Source organism: Pithys albifrons, chromosome 3, assembly GCF_047495875.1.
Source record: "Pithys albifrons albifrons isolate INPA30051 chromosome 3, PitAlb_v1, whole genome shotgun sequence".
Taxonomy (NCBI): domain Eukaryota; kingdom Metazoa; phylum Chordata; class Aves; order Passeriformes; family Thamnophilidae; genus Pithys; species Pithys albifrons.
Genome location: NC_092460.1, coordinates 87,284,149 through 87,305,096, shown reverse-complemented (window position 1 = coordinate 87,305,096; position 20,948 = coordinate 87,284,149). Strand labels below are relative to the sequence as shown.

General features: G+C 40.6%; 2 protein-coding genes across 2 annotated transcripts in view; one reads left to right on the top strand and one right to left on the bottom strand.

Annotated features, from left to right (window-relative positions):
* Positions 1-20,948, top strand: part of SLC2A13 (solute carrier family 2 member 13) — a 165,166-nt gene that overhangs the window by 10,467 nt on the left and 133,751 nt on the right. The window lies entirely within an intron of this gene.
* LOC139669190 (uncharacterized) lies at positions 14,622-16,241 on the bottom strand. Its single transcript, XM_071549637.1, has one exon. It carries the CDS (start codon positions 16,128-16,130, stop codon positions 14,622-14,624), a length of 1,509 nt encoding a protein of 502 aa, XP_071405738.1. The 5' UTR covers positions 16,131-16,241.

Below are 20,948 nucleotides of genomic sequence, written 5' to 3'. Positions count from 1 at the left end.
CTCCTAGTAGTATGGTGACTTACTCTGCCTAACTGTTATTTTGAACTTGCTTTCCTGTTTGTAGCTGCCCACCATTTTGTTTCATCCATAGGTTAAGGAGATAAATATTCCATATATTAAGGAGTTGAAATTGTAGGGACTTGCAAGTAAGAACTTGCTCTCTGATTTGGTTAGGGTTTTTTTTAGTGGTGTTGGTTGTAGCTGTGATGGATGGTGTAGAGAGTCTCACATCTGAGGCAGGCAGTGTGGTCATGAATGAACTAAAGCACAGTGAGGAAGGTGGCAGTGCTGGTTAAGTCCAAAGCTGCATGTACTTTAAGCATGCACTTCAGCAAATGTTGGCATATAAGTGACCCTTTTTGTTTGTTCACAGGTCCTTGATTATTGGACTGTTGAGGTCAGTAGTAGCTATGTCAGCACAGGAATGGGGAATCTGCCTGAGGGGAAAAGGTAAGTCTAGTTTTATTCACTATGGAGTTCAGCTGAGTCTTTTGCCTCATAGACTCCCTGCTCCTGCATTAATCGTAAGCACTGCTGACCTCACCAGTCCAATTCACATTGGAACAGCTTGGTATGAATGGAAATCCAAAGCCACCTGGGCAATTTCAGGATCTCAAAGATATAGGGGTCAAAAAGTCTAAATGTTGTACATAGGCATTCACGATGCTTTATCCCAGGAATTCTATCACTCTGATAATATTTTTAGTTAGTACTTGGGTCTGTTTTTCTGGTGTATGCAGTTCTTGGGTAAGAGGAGAAATAAAGCACAGATCCTTCCTCTTGTAATGATTGACTGGCGAGTTCCTGGAAAAAATCATTGGTGCATGTAGCAGAAATGTGGGCACACATTGAGTAGAGCATTATACAAATAATGTCAACTTCTCTTTTAGTGAGTGGGAATGTACTAAATTCTTTTCTACAATTCTTTACTAAATTATTTGATAGCTTGGATGAGTAGGGTCTATTTATAAAATCTAGCACTGGGGCTGGGCACAGTAGTTGTTTGTGCCTGTATGCTCTGTGTGATTTCTCTCTATGCATCTTACAGGCACGCAGGTTTAGGGCTTCCCTTTGGCTCCTGACCCCAGTCTGCAGTTTTAGGAGCTGGGATAAACAAAATATAATCATGTTCACAGCTTGTGTGCTTCTGAAAAAGCTGTAGTTTAAAGGCATGTTTTTAAGGTCACACTCTGTTTTATTTACTTTCTTTTGTGTCTGCTGATGGGGACTTTAAATTTAGAAGAGATAGTGTTTGTGTTTTGGCTTTGATTCTACCTACTCTGTCCCCACCTACTCCTTCCCTTCTTTCAAAAGCCATCTGTTTTATCAGTCTGCAGGGCCTCTCCCTGATTCAAAGTTAATTTGCCTGACACCCAAGTACTCTCTGGGCTATTAATCATTATCCTCTTAGGTGTGGAGCCTTGCACAGAAGAAAACAGTGCTCTGACCTTGTAACGCAGGAGTGTGCAGAAGGCTTTTCCTCATGGCTCAAGATCAGTAAGTCTGTTCTCTGTAACACCAGTTGCATCTTTAGCAAGATCTGAGACAGTTATTTAGAACAGCTGCAGTTAATCTATCCAGAAGTTAATTCCCAGTTATTCACCTTGTAGTAGTAAAACTTCTAAGGGAATGTGTGCATTTTTTCTGGTGTTTCCTACCTAGAATCTTATCCTGTTTCTGGCTGACTTTTTAATAAAGCCTCTGCTCATGGTCATATTCTCCCTTGTATCTTTGGTCCCTGGATACGAATGTGTGTGTGTGACTGTTTTAGGTGGGTTGCTGAGGCACAAATCTCTGGCAGTGTGCTAGTTGGGTGAGGGCAAGCCTGGCATAGCTGTTAGGCTGCTGTCTCAGGCTTTGGTGTTCATTCCGCTTTTCTTCCTAGAGTCTTTCCAGGGTACATGAAGTGAAACTGTGCTTGCTAAGTGTGGTGGGGACTTCTTATGAACTCCTGTGCTGCAGTCAGACTAGTCAGTTTGTCAGTTTAACTAGCTGTAATGGCTTATTATCCCCAAGCTTCCCTTATGAGGAAACTTCATTTGGACTGAGATACAGGAAAACCACAGTTCTTGTGCTGGTGCATAGAAGGAGGAATGGAAAGTGTGAGTGCAAAAGTAGCACTGCTTGAACCTCAGTAACTCACCTGCCATGCTTGTCTGTCCTGGCCCACACTGATGAGGAGTGTCTGATCCAGGCCTTCTAGACAGCCACACTGGGAAGCAGGAATGCAGACATCTGGAGAACTCTGTGTGTGTGTATGTGCGTGTTTGTGCATGCACAGGAAGAATTGAATAATCAAAATTATATGGGTGGATGTTTTAATTAGGAGTTGACTATTTTTATGGTGAGAAAAAAAATGAGATTGAAGGTGGATATGCAAGAGGGTACTGTGACCCATTTGTGCACATTTTCAGGATTAGTGTGTTTGGAACAAATTCCACAGTTGTGCTCTGGAGGATAGGAGAAGGTATGGAGAACTTCTTTGAGGTATGGGATCATTCTTTCTCCTTCTTTAATTTTTTTTTATCAACTGAGAATATGTAGTTCTTGGCTCAATCCTTTCTTTTTTGTTATATTTTTATCAAGTAGGGATGTTTATTTCTTGACTTAGGTAATATGGATTTGTATTTTTTAATGCCTGTACAGGGTAACTAGTTTTATCTGTGCTGTGGCAGTGAGCAAGACAGAGAACTTCAAGAGGCCTGACTTGGCACACTCACCAATTTTAAGCCAGTATGATTCCACTGACATTACAGCAACATTAACTTCTTTACCTCATTATCTTGATAAACTACTAATTACTACAGTACTTTACAGGAGATACAAATCTGTTCATAAGGTAACTGTAGGTTCATCTAAAGGTAGATATGGATATCATAGCTACAACTGAAAAATGCAACTTCAGGCAGATTTTCTGGAGAAATTTGTAAGATTTTTAAACTGATATTTGAAGGTAACACATATATTTATTTGTAAATGCTTATATTAATCTTCTAGGGTATTTTAGCAATGCTCTGTTTCTTGCTTAAAGCAAATGATTCAGCTCCTTGTAGTAAAACATAAAAATGCCTGTGTGCATGCTTCTCAGTCTAGCATAAATATGTTCCCAGTGTAGCTGAATCATCCAGAGGCAGTGTACAGCTCTTTGTTTGGATTTCTATTTGTCCTGCATTTTCAGTGCTAAAGTACATGTATCCCTAAAGCAGTAATAGGTAGAAAAGTGTTAGGTTTACTCTGTGTGCTTTTCACAGTTGCACTGAGTGTTCTTTGGTTTCCATTTCTATTTGTCATGCATTATCAGCCACTAAAATATATACACCCCTGAAGCAACAATATGCCAAGAAGTGTCTGGTCTGGTGCATTTCACTTCTACCCTTGCTCTGTGTGTTCTGTCCTCTGGAAATTTCTCCTGTTACAGGGTCTTGTAGCCATTGGTTTTCCAAGTCATGGTAACTTTTGCCAATATAAAAACCAGATTGGGTTGCCTCTTCTGTGTCCTGCAACCCATACAGTTTTCTTGTGTGTTCTAGAAACAAGTGTAGCAAGGACATCGAAAAAAATGTTCATGCTGATACAAAGAGCTACAGACAGGTAGCCTTGAACTCATCTTGCTGTAACATGAAGTTCTTTTGTGTCATGCAATTTTACAGTTTCAAGGTTTAATTACAATGAGTCTTTTGTTAAAATGAGTTAAATCCATGCATGGGTGATTTTACTTTGCCATTCAGAAGGCTTTCTAACTTGAAATACTGCTATGAGCTGGTGAGTCACTGGAACAGGTTGCTCAGTGGAGCTGTGGGTGCCCCATCCTGGGAGGTGTTCAAGGCCATGTTGGATGGGGCTCTGAACAACCTGGTCTAGTGGAAGGGGGGCAGGGATGTTGGAACCAGATGATATTTAAGGTTTCTTCCAACTCAAACCATTCTATGATTCTATGAATAAGAAAATGTCTGTTGTACTCTTGAAAGACCTGACTTGCACAATGTGAGATCCCAAGTGCCTGATGCACTGTCTTTTGCTTAGTGAACACAAAACAAATCTGTAATTCTTGAATTTGTCACTTTCTGGCATTTGGATCTTCAAGTGACTGATACTTTATGCCTCCATTTTTTTCCCTCTGTGAGGTGGAACTGATGTTTGCGTTTTCAAAATGTATTCTTGGACTTATTTAAAAACAAATAATAATCTTTATTTCTATCAGTCGAATCTTGTTCAACACTGCAATTTCTATGAATGGACTTGCAGTCTGATTTTCGGTTTCTCAGGGGATTTCGACTACAGACAGATCTCTTCTCTGTCCCACCTTGCTGTGTGTTTGGCCATGAGACAGGCAGTACTGTTGGTGGTACCAGTCAGACAAGTCTGGCCTCAGGAAACCCTGATGTTCAAGTCTGGCTGAAATGCAGGTAAATTATTTCTTACAAATTATAATTAATGGCTGTTGCATCATTCCCACTTGGCTTTGTAACTGTAGGTAATTCTATTTAATGGGAAACACAAACCATGTAGTGATAGATACATATACACAAGTTGTCACATACTTGTCATTGCACAGAAAAATTAGACTGCCTAAAATCAACCCACCTCTAAAAGCGGTCTAAGATGTATCTCAGGGCAGCAATGCAGGCCTGACTTCCAGAATGGAATCTGACATGCTGTATCACTGACTGCTTATTCTTCATTTACTCCCACGAGCCTATTCTGGGCTTTACAAGCAATTGGCAGAAGAGCCTTTAAAGGACTTTACCACTTTTGATAATTTATACCTAAGCTTGAGTTTTATGATAGGGTATGTTGAAACACTACTCAAAGGGTCTGCACATATTAACAATTAAAAAGTCCTTTAAGCTAAGAAGAGAGCACTGTAAACTCAGAGTGAGCAGATGAACGTGGATGTGAACTGGACAGTATTTGAAAGGTGGATCTGAAGATAACGAGCAATAGACATTAAAATTGATGGAGGCACAGACTGCACTGGAAGCAGAGCCTGTGGGGAATTCTTCTAGATGTTATTTTATTGTAGTAGATTACAAGTATTAAGGAAGGGGATTCTGTTATTAAGGAGGTCATCTTTGGTAGCAGGAAGAGTAGCATTCTGCTGGAGTAGAGGCTTCTTCCCAACCTCTTATACATATAAGCCTGTCAGCAGCATGTGTGCTTTGCAATGGATTGTAAAATTTTACAGGGAAAATACTGTGGTTTTATTATTTTCTTACCGCATACAAGTATGAATGGTACTAACTGGGCAAGTAGGAGTGGGTAGTGAGTGATTCAGAGATCAAGTCACCAATGAGCAGTTTTGTGCTTTGTTGACTGTTCTGATGCTTTAATCGAAGCTGTCACAACTGGTTCCTTTCCTACTCACAGTTACTCTGTTAGTGCTCAGTTTAATGATTCTTCTCAAGTGGGTAATTAATTCTGCCTTCTGATGCTGCTCTCCTGCAGTATTGTCAGCAGTGCTTATCTTTTGAGAAATAAGAAAGAGGAAGTAGACCAAAAATGTTTTAAAAATGTAAATAAAGTAATTATTTTTACTTTTGAGTGAAAATTCAATTATATGTAGCAAGGTTTTCCCATAATTGATGTTTCAATTAAACTTTGCATTATGAAAACTTAATTAAAAGATCAGGTGAAATGTGATATAGAGAAAATCAAGATGGGAGACAGTAATTACTTCATAGAGTTTCTTTGGAAAGAGCCTTGTAAGGATTCAGAGCTTCCGTGTTCTTTTCTTGGGATTTTCAGTTATCCTCAAATAGGGAAATTTCTTCATAATTTTTTCTCTATGAAAGTGGAGTAATGCTGTAACTGCAGAACTTGCAAATTTTGTATTTCAGAGAGATTCTGGATTTACTTGTTTTTCTCAGTGATAGCTTGTGCACGAATCTTATCACTTAAAGCTTGAACCTTAAATGAGAGTATCTTGTGACTTTGAAGGAGAATGTGGCTTCATTTTTAACTGTAAACCTTTCAGTTTTAAGGATGGAATCCAATTCTTAGTGGGACAGATATGAAGGAGTTAAATTTATAGGAGACTCTGTAGTAGCTGTGCCTCAAGTACAGGAGAGCTGGGTCACTTAGAGGCTGGGGAACAGCAAACTGAAGCAGTGGAGTATTTAATTGCCTGGTTTGTTATCTAACAGCTTACACTGATTTATTGCAACTTGTGCAGTGCAAGTCACTGGAAAAGCAGATTTTATCCTAAGAAGATATTTGCTGTATCTGTATTAATTGGAATAGGAGTGTCAGATATGCCCTTTTAAATTTCAACTCTTAATTTCTTGTTTTCACTATTTTCTCACTGAATAGGGGCAACACAGCAGACTGCCAGATAGACAAATCAGTGCAGTGCTCTGACCTAAAGCAGGGCATGTTAGATACCCATGTTCACTTCCTCTTAATCTTTAGGTTGTCTGGAGTTACCAGGGTCTTGTATAAATTAACAAGATTTACTGAGAATCACAGTGTTTGCCCAGCTTTCACTGGAGGCTGACCTGGAACTCTGCCTGAATCCTCCCCTGTGACATGCCTGGAGAATGAAAATAGGCCATGAAGGCGAAAGAGCTCCTCTGTAGGGGCTGTGCTCTGACCTGCAGTTCTTGCATCTGTTTGGAGCAACCTTGTTACCAGAATTACAGCTGCTGTTTGGAAGATAACTGTCCATTACAATGTGTCTAGAGGACTGCAAACTGTCACCAGCTGAAAACCAGAAGAACAGTGTTTCCCCGGAAGCTCTTTGGCAGTCCATTTCCCTGGCAAACTTTAGCAGTAATTTCTTCCCACCTGCAGCATCCACCCACACCTGGTTAGCTGAGGCTTCCTCAGCTTTTTGTCATTTGAATGTTGGGAATGGAGTAGTTGATATGCTCCTTTTCTTTCTTTAGCATTTGACACTACTGTCTTGGGTTTTGTTTCATTTTTTCATTCAAATGCAGCAGCCTCATTCTTCACATGTAACATCTCCTTTTTGTCAGCATAACCCAAAAATGGAAGTAAATACACACCAAAATGGCTTAAAGTCATCTTGTATCCCTTGACAGCTTGAGCATTACACCATGAGTCCTGCAGTTGTGATAGCCTAGGAGAGCAGTCGCAAGTCATTTCTATGAGTAAACCTGTGTGTCACCTGAAGAAGTTCAGAATTGGCTTATCCCTCTGCTAAGGAAAGCCTAATGCGAGATTTTGTCCTGATAGTTAAAATCCTCTCTGAGACTTAACCACTTTATTTGAGAGATCTTTACCTGGGATTCCTTCATAGGTTGATCTCCTATTCCAGTTGCATTGCACTGGTACTGATCAGCTGTTACTGAGTTGGTAGCAGGGAAACTCCAGACCATGAGAAGGATTGATGAAAGCTGGACGTTTAAGCTGAGGTGCTTTGTGTAAGGCAAGGAGTGTGCAGCACTGGTTGCCTTACCCTGTGTGTGCTGGAGACACCCTTACTCTTCCTGGCATGCAAAACACGTGTGCCACAGGAGGTATCTTGAGGGAGAAGGACTGTACTGATTTCCAGCACCATCCACAATCTCCAGTACTGCAAATATTTAACTATATGGTCAAAAAGATGTTTTATTATCTCTATGTGGATCAGTTGTGTTTGTAGACACAAACTTGTTTGTGTATGAAACCGCTGGTAGAGAAGGAAACTGAGCAATCACCGTGACTTGTATTTTCATTGTAACGGCAGTTATATTACTGTCATGAGTGCTACTTGCATTATAAAGATGTAATTGAAACTTGGTTTTTAAAAGCAAGCCTTAGGCTGTAAAAGGCTTACAAGGCTTTTGTTTCTTTTTAGAGTAATAGTTATAAACCCATATAACTGGTATGTCTTCCTATGAATCGTGCTGTTTCTTGCACAAGTGGATAAATAAATGTAGTAATTCATATAAAAATACAGTTCTCTGTGTTTGCAGTGTATTTACCCATGGCAAGCCCAAAATTACTGGGAATATAAACTAGACAGACAGTATTTTTATGAATGGCTTTCCTGAATAGTGAATGGACTCATTCAGTGTTACAATTTTTTCCTTTAAAATACTAAGTTTGCAGTGAGATTAGTCTTTCTAAATTTAATTTTTATTTTTATTTTAATTAATTGCAGGTAGTAGGTTAGAAAATACATTCTTCTGCTTGTCTTCTTCTGAAACTGAATATTTGGAGTCTGTCACTGGACTTTTGGTTAACTCAATGAAACCTCAAGCAGTTTATAAAGAGGTTAACCAGTTTCACTGTTTAATAGCTGCACTTGTAGAAAAAGGCATAGTTAAAATCAATTTATATCTTAGTTGAAGAGGGCTTTCAGGTGTAAGTTGAAGGCATGCTCTTGGCTGAGCTGTAGTGCAACTTCCAAAGCTTGTTCATGTTTGCATAATTATCACTTCTCTTAGAATTATTGAAAGTTGAGTAAAGCATCTTTGTAGTAGAACTAGGGTAAAAAATGGTTAATAAGCGAAAGTTTAAAGTTAGAAAGGAACATCCATGTGTAGCTTTTCCTCTGAAAATAAAATTTCTCTGCACAGAAAATATTTGCTAATCCTTGAAGCATTCAGCTCTTTCTCTGCGGTTTTTGATGTGGGATTGCTTGGGGGGGTGTGACGTTCAGATCTGCTTAAGTTTTTATGCAGATTGAACTACAAGTTCGAATCATTCTCTTGAGCAAAATTAAAACTCAAACAAGTTATCTGTAAATACCAAAAACTGATTTTTATTAATTGATTGCGAGAGAGATGCGAAAGGAAAAGAGGAAAAATAAGAAAAGTTAGGAAAAATGCTTAAGATTATTTATAGAAGCAGAGAAAAGATACCACCATGAAAAACTACTTGAGTGCCTCATCGATGTAACTGAGAGGAAGGGGGGGGGAGATGCTGATGTTCTCTCTGTTTCTGTCACGATGTTATCTCTTGGCTGCAAGAGGATTGTGAGTCTTTGAAATGCAAAATGCAGTTATTTCCCCTCACGACCGGACCGGCTTCTGGAGTAGCTGCAAAAGAGGGTGCTTTATTTTAGCCTGTAAGAGAAAAATTCAGAGAAAGGATATACCTCCACAGACAGTCACAGACTAGTCAAGCTGGCAAGCAGTCTCGTTCTTAGGCCGATGCCCTCTCTCCAGGCTGACAAGCAGTCTCTCCTTCGAGGCAGATGGCAGCTGGTGGTGTTGGAAGAAAGGTAAGACGAGCTGAGAGGAGAGATCCGAAGACTAGGCGAGGCTTCCTAGTTTTCTCCTTGTCTCTTGTTCCTCCAACTTCTGAATTCATCTTCAGGTTTTTATAATGCTTTCTTAATCTCTACACATGTTTTTTGGCACGTAGTCAGGTCCAGATGTGGGAAACTGATTACAAAAGCAGGATTTTCTGGCAGGAAGTATTTCCTTGAGAAAGCTTTTCCACTAAAGCTGACATGGCAATGTTAGCAGAATGTATTGAGAGGCAGAAAACAATGGAGAAACATATTTTTGACTTGTTTACCCGCTACATATTCCACCCCGTTGATTCGACATTGTTCTTCGGCACATCAATGTAGCTTTCCTCAGTGGTGGTAATATGAATATAGCGGACAGAGGGAGAGAATGAAATAAGCAAACGATTGATCATGCATTTAACTAGGCCAATGCCAATAATTAAGAATACAATTCCAATGACAATTGCTATTCCAAATTGTATGATCCATTTTCCCCATCCCGTGAGTCCAAAAGAGTCCAGGATGTTAGTAAACCACGATTCACTAAACACTTCATGCGGTTGCATTGCATAAAACAAATTTCTAGTGTGATTACTTATTTCTCTCATTGTGGCTCGTGCTTCTTCAATGGAGGTTGAAGCATTATAAATTGTTATACAGCATTCAGTTTCTGACAAATTTAACATTCCACATACACCTTGTTCTTTTAACAGTAATGTATCTAATGCTAATCGGTTTTGCAATGTCATCTTAGAAGTTTGCTGGACTTGAGTGTTTAATTCTCCAAAAGCATGCTGTGTCCAATTGCTTAAAACACTTAATTGCCAGGTAATATCTTCTAATATAAATTGGTGTCTTTTTAAGGTGACAAAGGGGGTAAAGAAATTTTCAAGAAAAAGGGAGGCTTTTTGTCCAGTTGTATAATAATCTGGAAAGTCAATTCCTTTAATTGCCCATTGTGGTCTTTGTGTTGCTTTTGGAGAGGGAATAACACTGCGTTGGTGACGTTCTTTAAACTCTTTAGCAAAAGTAAAGACACGTCTGGGGCAGAGAGAGGGAATTCCCGGTCCACACCTAAGCCCAGCATGCTGCTGTAGTGACAAATGTGAATAAAACTTTCCATCAGAGCACCCCCAGGCCATTCCCAGAGGGGCTATATATTTTGCAGTTTTACAATCAGTATTGTCCACATGATCAAGGATGGTGATTTTAGGTTTAGTATTTATGGGAGTGCCGTGGATTGGGTAGTGAGTATAGGGAATACTACAGTGATTAAGGAGATATTTGGAGGTTGAGTTACAGGATTCATCCTGATTTTTCCAGCCTTTAGAGGGGTATCTCCAACAAGTACACATGTCTCTTATTAATGTTCTAATTCTAAGCATAAACCAGGTTTCTGGGGGATCTCCTGGTCCTTCTTTGCATGTTATAACCTTTGAGCAATTGAATAGAGGACTGTCTTCTACTTGAGACACAGTGAATTTGGGTTCTTTAAATTTGGATTTAAGAAATTGTTGTACAGACCATGCCCACATTAAGTTTTTTCGGTCAATAGGGGTTATATTTGTTATATTAGGGAGTTGTACACACCAGGAGGGACTAAAAATTGTGGCATACTTACTTTCATATACATCTGGCATGTATAAGGGGTCAAAGAGGGGATCCCATGAATAAACAAGGCAGGGTTGTCTAGCACTGTATTCCTCAAAGGTTATTGTTCCAGGTTTAAATTCACCTTTACTTGATTTAATAGATGGGTGAGGGGATTTAATTTGAGATAAGATAGTTACATTTACTTCTGGACGATTAGTTTTGCAATATTTGCTGTGTGACAACCAGTTAAGAGTTATATTAGGAGGTGGGATGTAAGTTTGGTATAGGTCATGCACTATAGGAATACCTTTCCAGAGTATTTGAGCTCCATTGGTCTTGTTTGTCCACTGCTCAGATAGGGGTAAAGGGGCTGTCACACTTGTCATGTTAAAAACAAAAGATAGGTTCAATGGTATCATAAAAAAACCGCAATCCTTGTTCAGTAGATTCAGGTAAAGTGATACAAATACCTTGATCAGTATGATTCCATATTTTTGCAAACCTTTTGATTAGTTCCCAGGCAAGATTTTTCTGATTTTCACTTTTAACAGTTAGTTCTGATGAGCATACATACAAGGTAAATAACCATACAAATACAACTAACAACTTATAACTACAGTTACCCATAGACTGAAACATAGTCCAAATTTGAGGTTCTCTCATTCACCGTTCTGAAAGATTTTCTTTGTTGAACAGTTACCTGTAAAAGAAAAAAGAAAAGTCTGTCCAGCCCTTTTTTAGGGCTAACATTAAAATGTAGGAACAATCCATCGCGAGCTTATTTTGTGTTCTTTGCCATAAGCATCTTTAGCTTTCCAGGAGTACATGTTCAAGGGTGTGTCTAGTGCCATCGGTACAGCTCCCACGGTAGGCAGTTCTACTAATACAGGCTGTCCAGGAAGGTGAGAGGGTTTTTGATTACTCTCAGGTTTTGATGTTGCTGGTAGCAGAGAGGGAGGCTGTGGATAAAAAGCTGTGAGTTTGGGACAACCATTTACCCCCCATCTGTCATTTATTACTTTTACAGCATCACAGAGTTGTTCAGTCCAATTGGGTTTTTGAGGTTTTAGAAATCGTTTTAGCAGGCCGTTTGTTCTTTCCACTATGCCATTTGCTTGTGGATAATAAGGTGTGTGGAATATCCACTGGATTCCTTCTTCCTTGGCCCACTCCTGGACGATAGCAGCTGTGAAGTGTGACCCGTTATCTGATTGGATAGATACAGGTTTTGGGAAAAAACTGAACCACATTTTAAGAGCTTCCAGAGTGTTTGTACTGGTTGCCCGAGGGAAAGCTTCTGCTTGCACCAATCCTGACCTAACTTCTACTCCTACTAACACATACTGTTTTCCCTCAGATTTTCTAAAGGGTCCAATATAGTCTATTTGCCATGTGTCCCATAGACCTTTTTTGTCTTTTATATGTAACGGGGGTTGTCCTAAAGGGTGACGCTCAAGTCGGGTTCTGCACTGCTCACATGAGGATATGCAGCTGCGGCACATCTCTCGTGTGACCGGCCATCCCCTGCTTCCTGCTTCTCTGTAAAGGTCTTGTGCTCCTGTGTGCTGTCGCTTTAAATGCAACTACTCTAACAGTCTATCCCAGTTCTCAGCAGGAGCTTTCACACTTACTGGGGATAGTTTGGCTAGTTCATCTACTTTGTTGTTCCAGTGGCTAGCTGGAGTTTTATTTTCCTGGTGAGAGGCTACCCACCCGACAAAAAAATTCCCTTTCTTTGCTATAGCAAGAATTTCTTGCCACTTTTCTTTCTGCCAAACAGGGACTCTATTCACTTCCCAGTCATTTTTGTCCCAGAAGGGGAGCCACTCAGTACACCCTTTGAACACAGCAAAAGAATCTGTGTAAACATACACAGAATCAGAGGTTTCAGCTTCATGGTTAAATACACTCCAAACTGCTACTAATTCTCCTACCTGTGCACTGCCTTCTCCTTCTGTTATTATTTTGTTTCCAGTGTTTACTTCTAAAGCTGCAGCACGGTATTTCCAAACTTTACCTTCCCTCTTAGCTGAGGCATCCGTAAACCACACATGCTGCAATTGCTCTGAATATGGGGGTGCTACTTGGATCACAGAAGGTAGAGAGTCAGCAGTGCTATTTAAAGTTACTTCATCCTGTAAGGGAAGATTTTTTCGAGCTCCTTCTGTTACCTGAAAAATGGTGCAATAATGTTCAATTTGAGCATACCATTTCCGAACCGTAGCTCGCTGGGCCACCCCGTCAGGAGGTGGGGTTCCTGCCAAAACAGGCTTAATGACCTTAAAAGGTCCCCTTAGAATTAGGGCTTGCTGACGAACAATTTTTTCTGTTTCACGGAAAGCAGTACTCACCACAAACAAGCCTTTTTCCCAGGTAGAATATCGTTTTTTAGCATCTTTAAAGTTGTGGGAATAAAATCCTATAGGCCTGGTGGGACCATCAGGTCCTCTCTGCCATAAGTGTATGGACAGTCCAGAACTTGCAAATCCCCACTCAATTTGTACTGGATCACTAGGGTGTATGGGACCCAGTGAGTGGTATGTGTTGGCTTCAAAAATTAGGAGTTGCAAGGCTTCATCATGAAGGGGAGTCCATTCCCACTTTGCCTTTTTCCTCAGCAAATCATATAAAGGCCGTGCAATTATTGAAAAATCAGGAATGTGTTTTTTCCAAAAAATTAGCAGGCCCAAAGCATGCTGTAAATCTTTTTTGTTTTCTGGTGTTTTAAGTTGGTCTAGGCAGGTGAGTGTATCTGGGGGAATACAAACCATTCCTCCTTTCCACCAAATTCCCAGGAATTTTACTTCTTGTGCAGGAGTTTGTACTTTTTCAGGAGGGATATGTAAGTCCAGAGACTCAAGGTGCCTGATAATGTTTGTTTGAGTTATTTGCACAGATGTAATCTCATCTTCTCCCACTAAAATATCATCAATGAATTGGTACACCTTTACTCCTGGTGCAGGAGGAATAAGTGACAGTTCTTGTGCTAGTGCATGATGTGCTAGAGTGGGTGAGTGTTTGAATCCTTGTGGGAGTCGGGTAAAAGTGTATTGCTGACCCTCTCATGTAAAAGCAAAGCGTTCTCGATCCTGCTCCTGTAGGGGAACCATAAAAAACATGTCTTTTATGTCAATAGTGGCCATAATTTTATGGGCTTGTTCTTGGATGGTAGCTATTAACTCAGCTAGATTTGGGACTGCTGCAGTGAGAGGTCCTGTATTTGCATTCAGTCGTCGGTAATCTACTGTCAGTCTCCAGTTACCATTTGGTTTACGGACGGGCCAAATAGGTGAATTGTAAGGAGAATGTGTTGCGACCACTATTCCTTTTTCTTTTAAATCTGTAATAACTGGAGTGATACCTTGTCTGGCTCCTAAGGGTAAAGGGTAAGGTTTGACATTGGTTATCAGGGAGGGAGGAAGAGCAGGGGCAGATTGTAGTAAACAGAGATGTGAGATTTCCTTTCCAAAAGCCCATATGTTTCCTTCTTCATCAGTCCAAGACTTTCCTTTAAGGAGGTCTAACCCCAATAAATTGGTAGGAAATTTACCTAAAATCATGATTGTTTCAACTGCTTTCTCCTCCCCTGGTAACCAGCATCTTACCTTTGCTGTTATCTGGGGTTGTATGTTTCCAAAAGCGTCTGCAACAAACATTCCTTTACGTGAGGGAGTGATTCCACAAGCAGATGCATCTTCAAGTTTCAAAGCAGATACTTGAGCACCAGTATCTACTAGAAAAGTGACAGGAGTTTTACGAGGACCAATAGGACAGGTTATTAGCAGGTCACCTTTAGAATTTTTGGTAAGCCTTCTAATGTAAATCCAACCTTCACCCCCCGGCTTACCTATTGAGGATGAAGCGAGGAGTTTCCCGTCATCTCCTCTATTTTCAGTTCCTCCAGGGGAGGGGCGGTAGCAGCTTTAAGGGATACCCCTTTTGCTGGCCACTCTTGAATTAATATTTCTAATTTATCTGTGGGTTGGCCATCCATTAGGGATTTAGGGATTCCCTTTTGCAAGCCTGCAATCCACAGGGTATTCCGTTTTTCCCTGTGAGTCCCCGTATTTGTGGGTGCCCCCTGCCCAGGAGAAAATGTTACTTTTCGGAGTTTTACTGGAGGAATAGTTTTGCATTCTGTTCGCCGAATTGATTTAGAATCAGTAGTAACTGAAGGTACTGGACCATATTTTCTTCCATAATTAATCAACTCTTGTGCTACTTCCCCCCAGGTCCAGATTTTATTTTTATTTTCTCTGCGGTAAGCGCCAGGGCTTAAAGCAGCTTCTAAAGTGGCTGCAGCCCTTTCTTCTTTGGTGAGACTTTCTATTTGTCCCTTTAGCTGTATGCCTATGGGTTTCAAAGATTCAGGCAGACCTCGGATGAGAGGGATCATCCTTTCAGGGTTTACCGGCAGCATCATAGGAGATTCACGTTTTGGTGTTAATTCTCTGGCATGCATCATTTGTAAACAAGCTGCCTTTTGAACACTCTCCACAATTTGATTAACATTTCCCACTATTGCGAGAGGATCTCCCCTCTCTAGAGGGCTGAGCCCCCCAGCCCAATAGGCTGCCCTTTGAGTTATAGACCATGGAGCACGGTTATCTCCTGTGGTCAGAAAAACTCCAGCTCCCCAAAATCCCTCAGCTTCTTTTTCTGATAACAAAATTTGATCACCTCCCGTGAGAGAGACTCTCCAAACATACTCAGTTTCAGATTCTTTAGGGGTTCTGCTGTATTCCTTTTTTAACTTAGCCAATTCAGTTGCTGTATAAGGAATTTCTTTTGTAGTTATTTGGGGTGTGTCATCATCTGACCCCTCATATGTATATTCAGTTTTAATCAGGGGTCGCAGGGCAATAGCCTGCTTTTCAACTTGGTCACGCAAAGGTTTTAGGTCAGAGATGGGGTATATTTCTTTAGATGACTCCAGCTCTGTTTCTTTTTTCCCTTCTTTCATTATTCTTGCATATAACTCTTCTCTGAGTACTCTAGTGGTGGCTTTTTCATTCCTTATTTCTTCTTGGAGGATATTAACAGTAGTTTTTTGTTCCTCCAGCTGCGTCTGCAAGGATTTTACTAAGTCTTGCAGGGAGTTAACCACTTCTGTGTGACTTTTTTGCTGTTGTACTTTGTGGTTAACTGCAGTAATTAATGCAGCACCTAATATTGAACACACAATAGGTTTTCCTTTACCTTTTCTAGCTCTTACCCCAGCCCGCAGGGTAGAGATCCTATGAACAATTGCTTGAATATTATACCAGTTATCTTGTGCCCACTCCATTCCTGGAGGAGATGGCTTAGCATGAAATTCATCTAATAGATTTATAAGCGCTTGCACATCATTTTCCATATTACCACAAATTTGGAGTGAATACGTTTCCAGGGGGTACCTCTTGAAAGTTACAGCAAAATTTCCCAAATTTTTCACTCCTCTCCCTGGAAAGGCCCCTCTTAAAAGTTAATTTCTAAAATTACACAACAAGTCGGAGCGATCTTTTCCAGGGAGCCCCTCTTAAAAGTTACAGAAAATTTTCCAAAGTCTCGCTCCTTTCCCTGGAAAGGTACCTCTTAAAAGTTAATTTGTAAAGTTACACAACAAGTCGGAGCGATCTTCTTCAGGGAGCCCCTCTTAAAAGTTACAGAAAATTTTCCAAAGTCTCGCTCCTTCCCCTGAAGAGTTACCTCTTAAAAGTTACCATGTGCACATTAACTTCAAAAAACAAGGCAAAAACAATCAAACACACAAACAAACAAATTTGTAATGTCAAAGTCCTAAAGTCACAGTCTTAAAGTCAGAAAGGAAGGTACTTTTACTGTGTTTGTAAGATACCTTACTCTCTTTGTCTTATCACAAAAAAAAAAAAGATCGATCGTAAAAATTAACAATTATCAGATTTTTGGGATAAACAGTTTTGCTTCAAGAGAATCCTGTCCGTGACGCCAAATTAATGTGACGTTCAGATCTGCTTAAGTTTTTATGCAGATTGAACTACAAGTTCGAATCATTCTCTTGAGCAAAATTAAAACTCAAACAAGTTATCTGTAAATACCAAAAACTGATTTTTATTAATTGATTGCGAGAGAGATGCGAAAGGAAAAGAGGAAAAATAAGAAAAGTTAGGAAAAATGCTTAAGATTATTTATAGAAGCAGAGAAAAGATACCACCATGAAAAACTACTTGAGTGCCTCATCGATGTAACTGAGAGGAAGGGGGGGGGAGATGCTGATGTTCTCTCTGTTTCTGTCACGATGTTATCTCTTGGCTGCAAGAGGATTGTGAGTCTTTGAAATGCAAAATGCAGTTATTTCCCCTCACGACCGGACCGGCTTCTGGAGTAGCTGCAAAAGAGGGTGCTTTATTTTAGCCTGTAAGAGAAAAATTCAGAGAAAGGATATACCTCCACAGACAGTCACAGACTAGTCAAGCTGGCAAGCAGTCTCGTTCTTAGGCCGATGCCCTCTCTCCAGGCTGACAAGCAGTCTCTCCTTCGAGGCAGATGGCAGCTGGTGGTGTTGGAAGAAAGGTAAGACGAGCTGAGAGGAGAGATCCGAAGACTAGGCGAGGCTTCCTAGTTTTCTCCTTGTCTCTTGTTCCTCCAACTTCTGAATTCATCTTCAGGTTTTTATAATGCTTTCTTAATCTCTACACATGTTTTTTGGCACGTAGTCAGGTCCAGATGTGGGAAACTGATTACAAAAGCAGGATTTTCTGGCAGGAAGTATTTCCTTGAGAAAGCTTTTCCACTAAAGCTGACATGGCAATGTTAGCAGAATGTATTGAGAGGCAGAAAACAATGGAGAAACATATTTTTGACTTGTTTACCCGCTACAGGGGGGTTTAACCATGTAGAGATTGTGTGGTGTTCATAATGCTGGCACATAGGAATGGTTATGCAGAATGACCCCTGCCAGATCTTTCTGGGTCATTTTAAAACCATACTTCCGTCTGGGAATTGCTGTTTGCTTGGCAAAGTCAGCAGAAAGAGCAGGATTGCCACCCTTCAGCCTCTCAGTGCCTCAGCGTGTTGCAAACGGGGTAGCTGGGATGTGGATACACATCCTGATCCCTGCCTTGCTGCAAAGGAAAGAGCTGCTGGATGGGAAAGCAACTCCTTATCTGTGACTGCCTCAGGCCTTGGCCACGTTCAACTGCCAGTTTTTCCTGGGTGGGAGCGAGCAGCATGTACATTGCACAGTGTGCATGTGCTAAAAAATGTCTGCAGCAAAGCACTGCTTGTCTCAATTACTGTTTATTTAAACTAAACCCATCACTCTTAAAGTAGATTAAGTAGTGCTTGACTTAGGTGTTTACACAAGATGTCAGAAAGAAAACTACTATGTTGTATTCATAATTTTCAAGGGAAAATAAAAAATGCTCTTATTTTCTGAAGTGAGTTTTTGCAATGCGGTAAAAATAAAGGTTGTGTTGAGTGGTATAAAGATCTAGGTTTTACTCTTTCACAATGTAAAATCTGCACTTAGAAGTTTACAGATTTTTTGCAAATAGTTCTTGATCTTGAAATTAATTCAAAAAACCAGAAAAAATTAGGACTTTTTACTAGTTGTTTTTGGTACCTTTTACTCCCTTCTAGAGGCTGATTGTTAATCTTATATTGTTATAGCAATTAAAAATGTGTACCTTCACAGTTTCTGGTACGTTTCTGAAATGAGGCCTACAGCTGTGAACTACAGGCACAGGTTCCCAGTATGACACACTCAGTGGGATATTCAGGAACCAGGGCAGCTGAATGGGGAGATGCCTGGGTGCGTGTTTCACAACCTACATTGAAAGGAACATATGGTAGCCATAAAGAAAGACTGAATATGGGTAGCTAATTCCGGGTTGCTGGGAAGTGTAAGCTGTGACCTGACATTTGTAGTGCCAGGCATTCTCATGTGCTTGGACAGTTGCAAAGACTTTTGCTTCAAACTTTCTGTATGGTTAGCTTTTTTGCCTCTAGTTAATTAAATCCCACTCTCCTTCTGAGTTTGTCACTGGAGATAAATTTCCTCTTGACATGTTTTTTATTATTGTGACCTTGAAAATTCTCAAAATAACTTTGGATAAAAAAAGTTACTTGTTTAAAAATATTATCTTCCCAGAATAAGCTGTTCTGTATATAGTACCAACACTGAAGCTGAGTTGAATAGGATCCCACTGTTGAAGTAGATCTGGCACTTAGAATCTCAGAATATACTGAATTGGAAAGGAGCAACAAGGATCATTGAAGTCCGACTTCTGGTGCTGCACAGGACACCCCAAGAGTCATACTATGTACATGAAAGCATTGTCCAAATGCTTCTTGAGCTCTGTCAGGCTTGGTGCTGTGACCCCTGCCCTGGGGTGCCTGTTCCAGTGCCCAGCCTCCCTCTGGGTGAAGAACCTTTTCCTAATATCCAACCTAAGCTTCTCCTGACTCAGCTTCATGTCAGTCCCTCTCGTCCTATCCCTGGTCAGCAGAGAGAAGAGACCAGTGCCTGCTCCTCCACTTCTCTTTGTGAGAAAGTTACAGACTGCAGTGAGGTCCCCCTCTGTCTCCTCTCCTCCAGGCTGAACAGATGAAGTGCCCTCAGCTGCTCCTCATACAGCTTTTCCCTCTAGACACTTCACCATATTCATTACCCTCCTTTGAACACTCTCTAACAGCTTAATATCCTTCATATATTGTGGTGCCCAAAACTGCACACAATATTCCAGGTGAGGCCACCCCAGTGCAGTGCAGAGCAGGACAGTCCCCTCCCGTGCCCGACTGGCGATGCTATGCCTGATGCCCCCAGGACAGGGTTGGCCCTCCTGGCTGCCAGGGCACTGCTGACTCACATTCATCTTGCCATTGACCAGCACCCCCAGGTTCCTTTCTGCAGTGCTCTCCCGTGTGTCCTTCCCCAGTCTGTATGTACATCCAGAGCTGCCCCATCCCAGGTGCAGAATCCAGCACTTGTCTTTGCTACCTTGTTGCTGCTGACTTGAAGAGTCAATAGTGGCTAATAGGGTGCCATACCAGACTGGAGAGTTTTCTAATAACATCCCTTACCTGCAGCCCAGAGAGGCAGAGGACTTTCCTGTGCCTTGGGTCTGGTCAGTATATTGGGTCCTCTGGGTCCCTCAGAAGTGTGTCCCCTATGACAGCTGCCCCTCTTTTTCCTTAACAGAGGTGGCCGTGATGTGTGTTACTGTCATCAGACTTTAAAAACTTCCTCACCTTTTTGCTTTCTCTTCCTGTTCCTGCTGTTTGACAGTTTTCCCAGAGAAGAAGCATTTTTCACTTCTAGCTGTCCTACTTAAGTCTTTTTGTGTACACAGATTGCCACATGTTTTGTATCTCCCTCTGCACTGGGATGTTATTTTAGTAGGACTGAATGGCTCAGCTGCCTGGCTGTGAGTAGTATTTTTTAGATTACTGCCTGTGTGTTATTAAAGATTGCTGCAATTTTTTGTATGTTTTTCAGTTTCTGCTAAACTGTTTTCTTTTAATAAACTGAGTAAACTAAGCTTTATTTTAATAAACCTTCACACTCTAACCTGTAAGTGGTTCTTGTCTATCTTCCATCTCCTGCCATGGATCACTTACTTTTTCCCATTTCATAACCCCCAGTTTCCAGATTAAAAAGATTCCTTAACTTAGAGGCTTTCAGTGTAGGAAAATAACTATTGTGATAAATACTTTCTCCTTGATTATGCTTTGTTGAATATTTATGTCTCTTTACCAGGATATATCATTGCCTTAGGATGTTCTTTGGACATACTGTCCTGGACATGCCAAAGAAAGGCCTCAGCCGTTTAATTTTACAGGGATTGTATTCTGTGTTGGCATCTTTTTATATGAGCTGGATTTACTTCTGTATCTTTTGAACAAGGAAGAGCTTGAAACTTGAAATTACTCTTGTGTAAGACTAATGCTATCTGTTTGGGGCATTGCATTTACTATATGACAGTTGTGGTTGTTTCTAGTGGGCATGGAAGTTTTCTGAAGTGAAGAAGGGGTTTGTGATCTTGATCCTTACTGATAGCACACAACAGTGAAAAAACCTTCTCATGGTTGACAGAAAGAATTACTCATCCAGGCTTATTAGGATATAATTGTTCTATATATCTGAAACAATATCAACTAGTGAGGAGCTTCCTTTATGTTTCTTCAGATTCTTCTGGTCCTTGACTCCGTCACA

Bases quoted from the DNA above. Each gene is read 5' to 3' on its own strand.
- LOC139669190 (XM_071549637.1), bottom strand. From the start codon at position 16,130: ATGGAAAATGATGTGCAAGCGCTTATAAATCTATTAGATGAATTTCAT.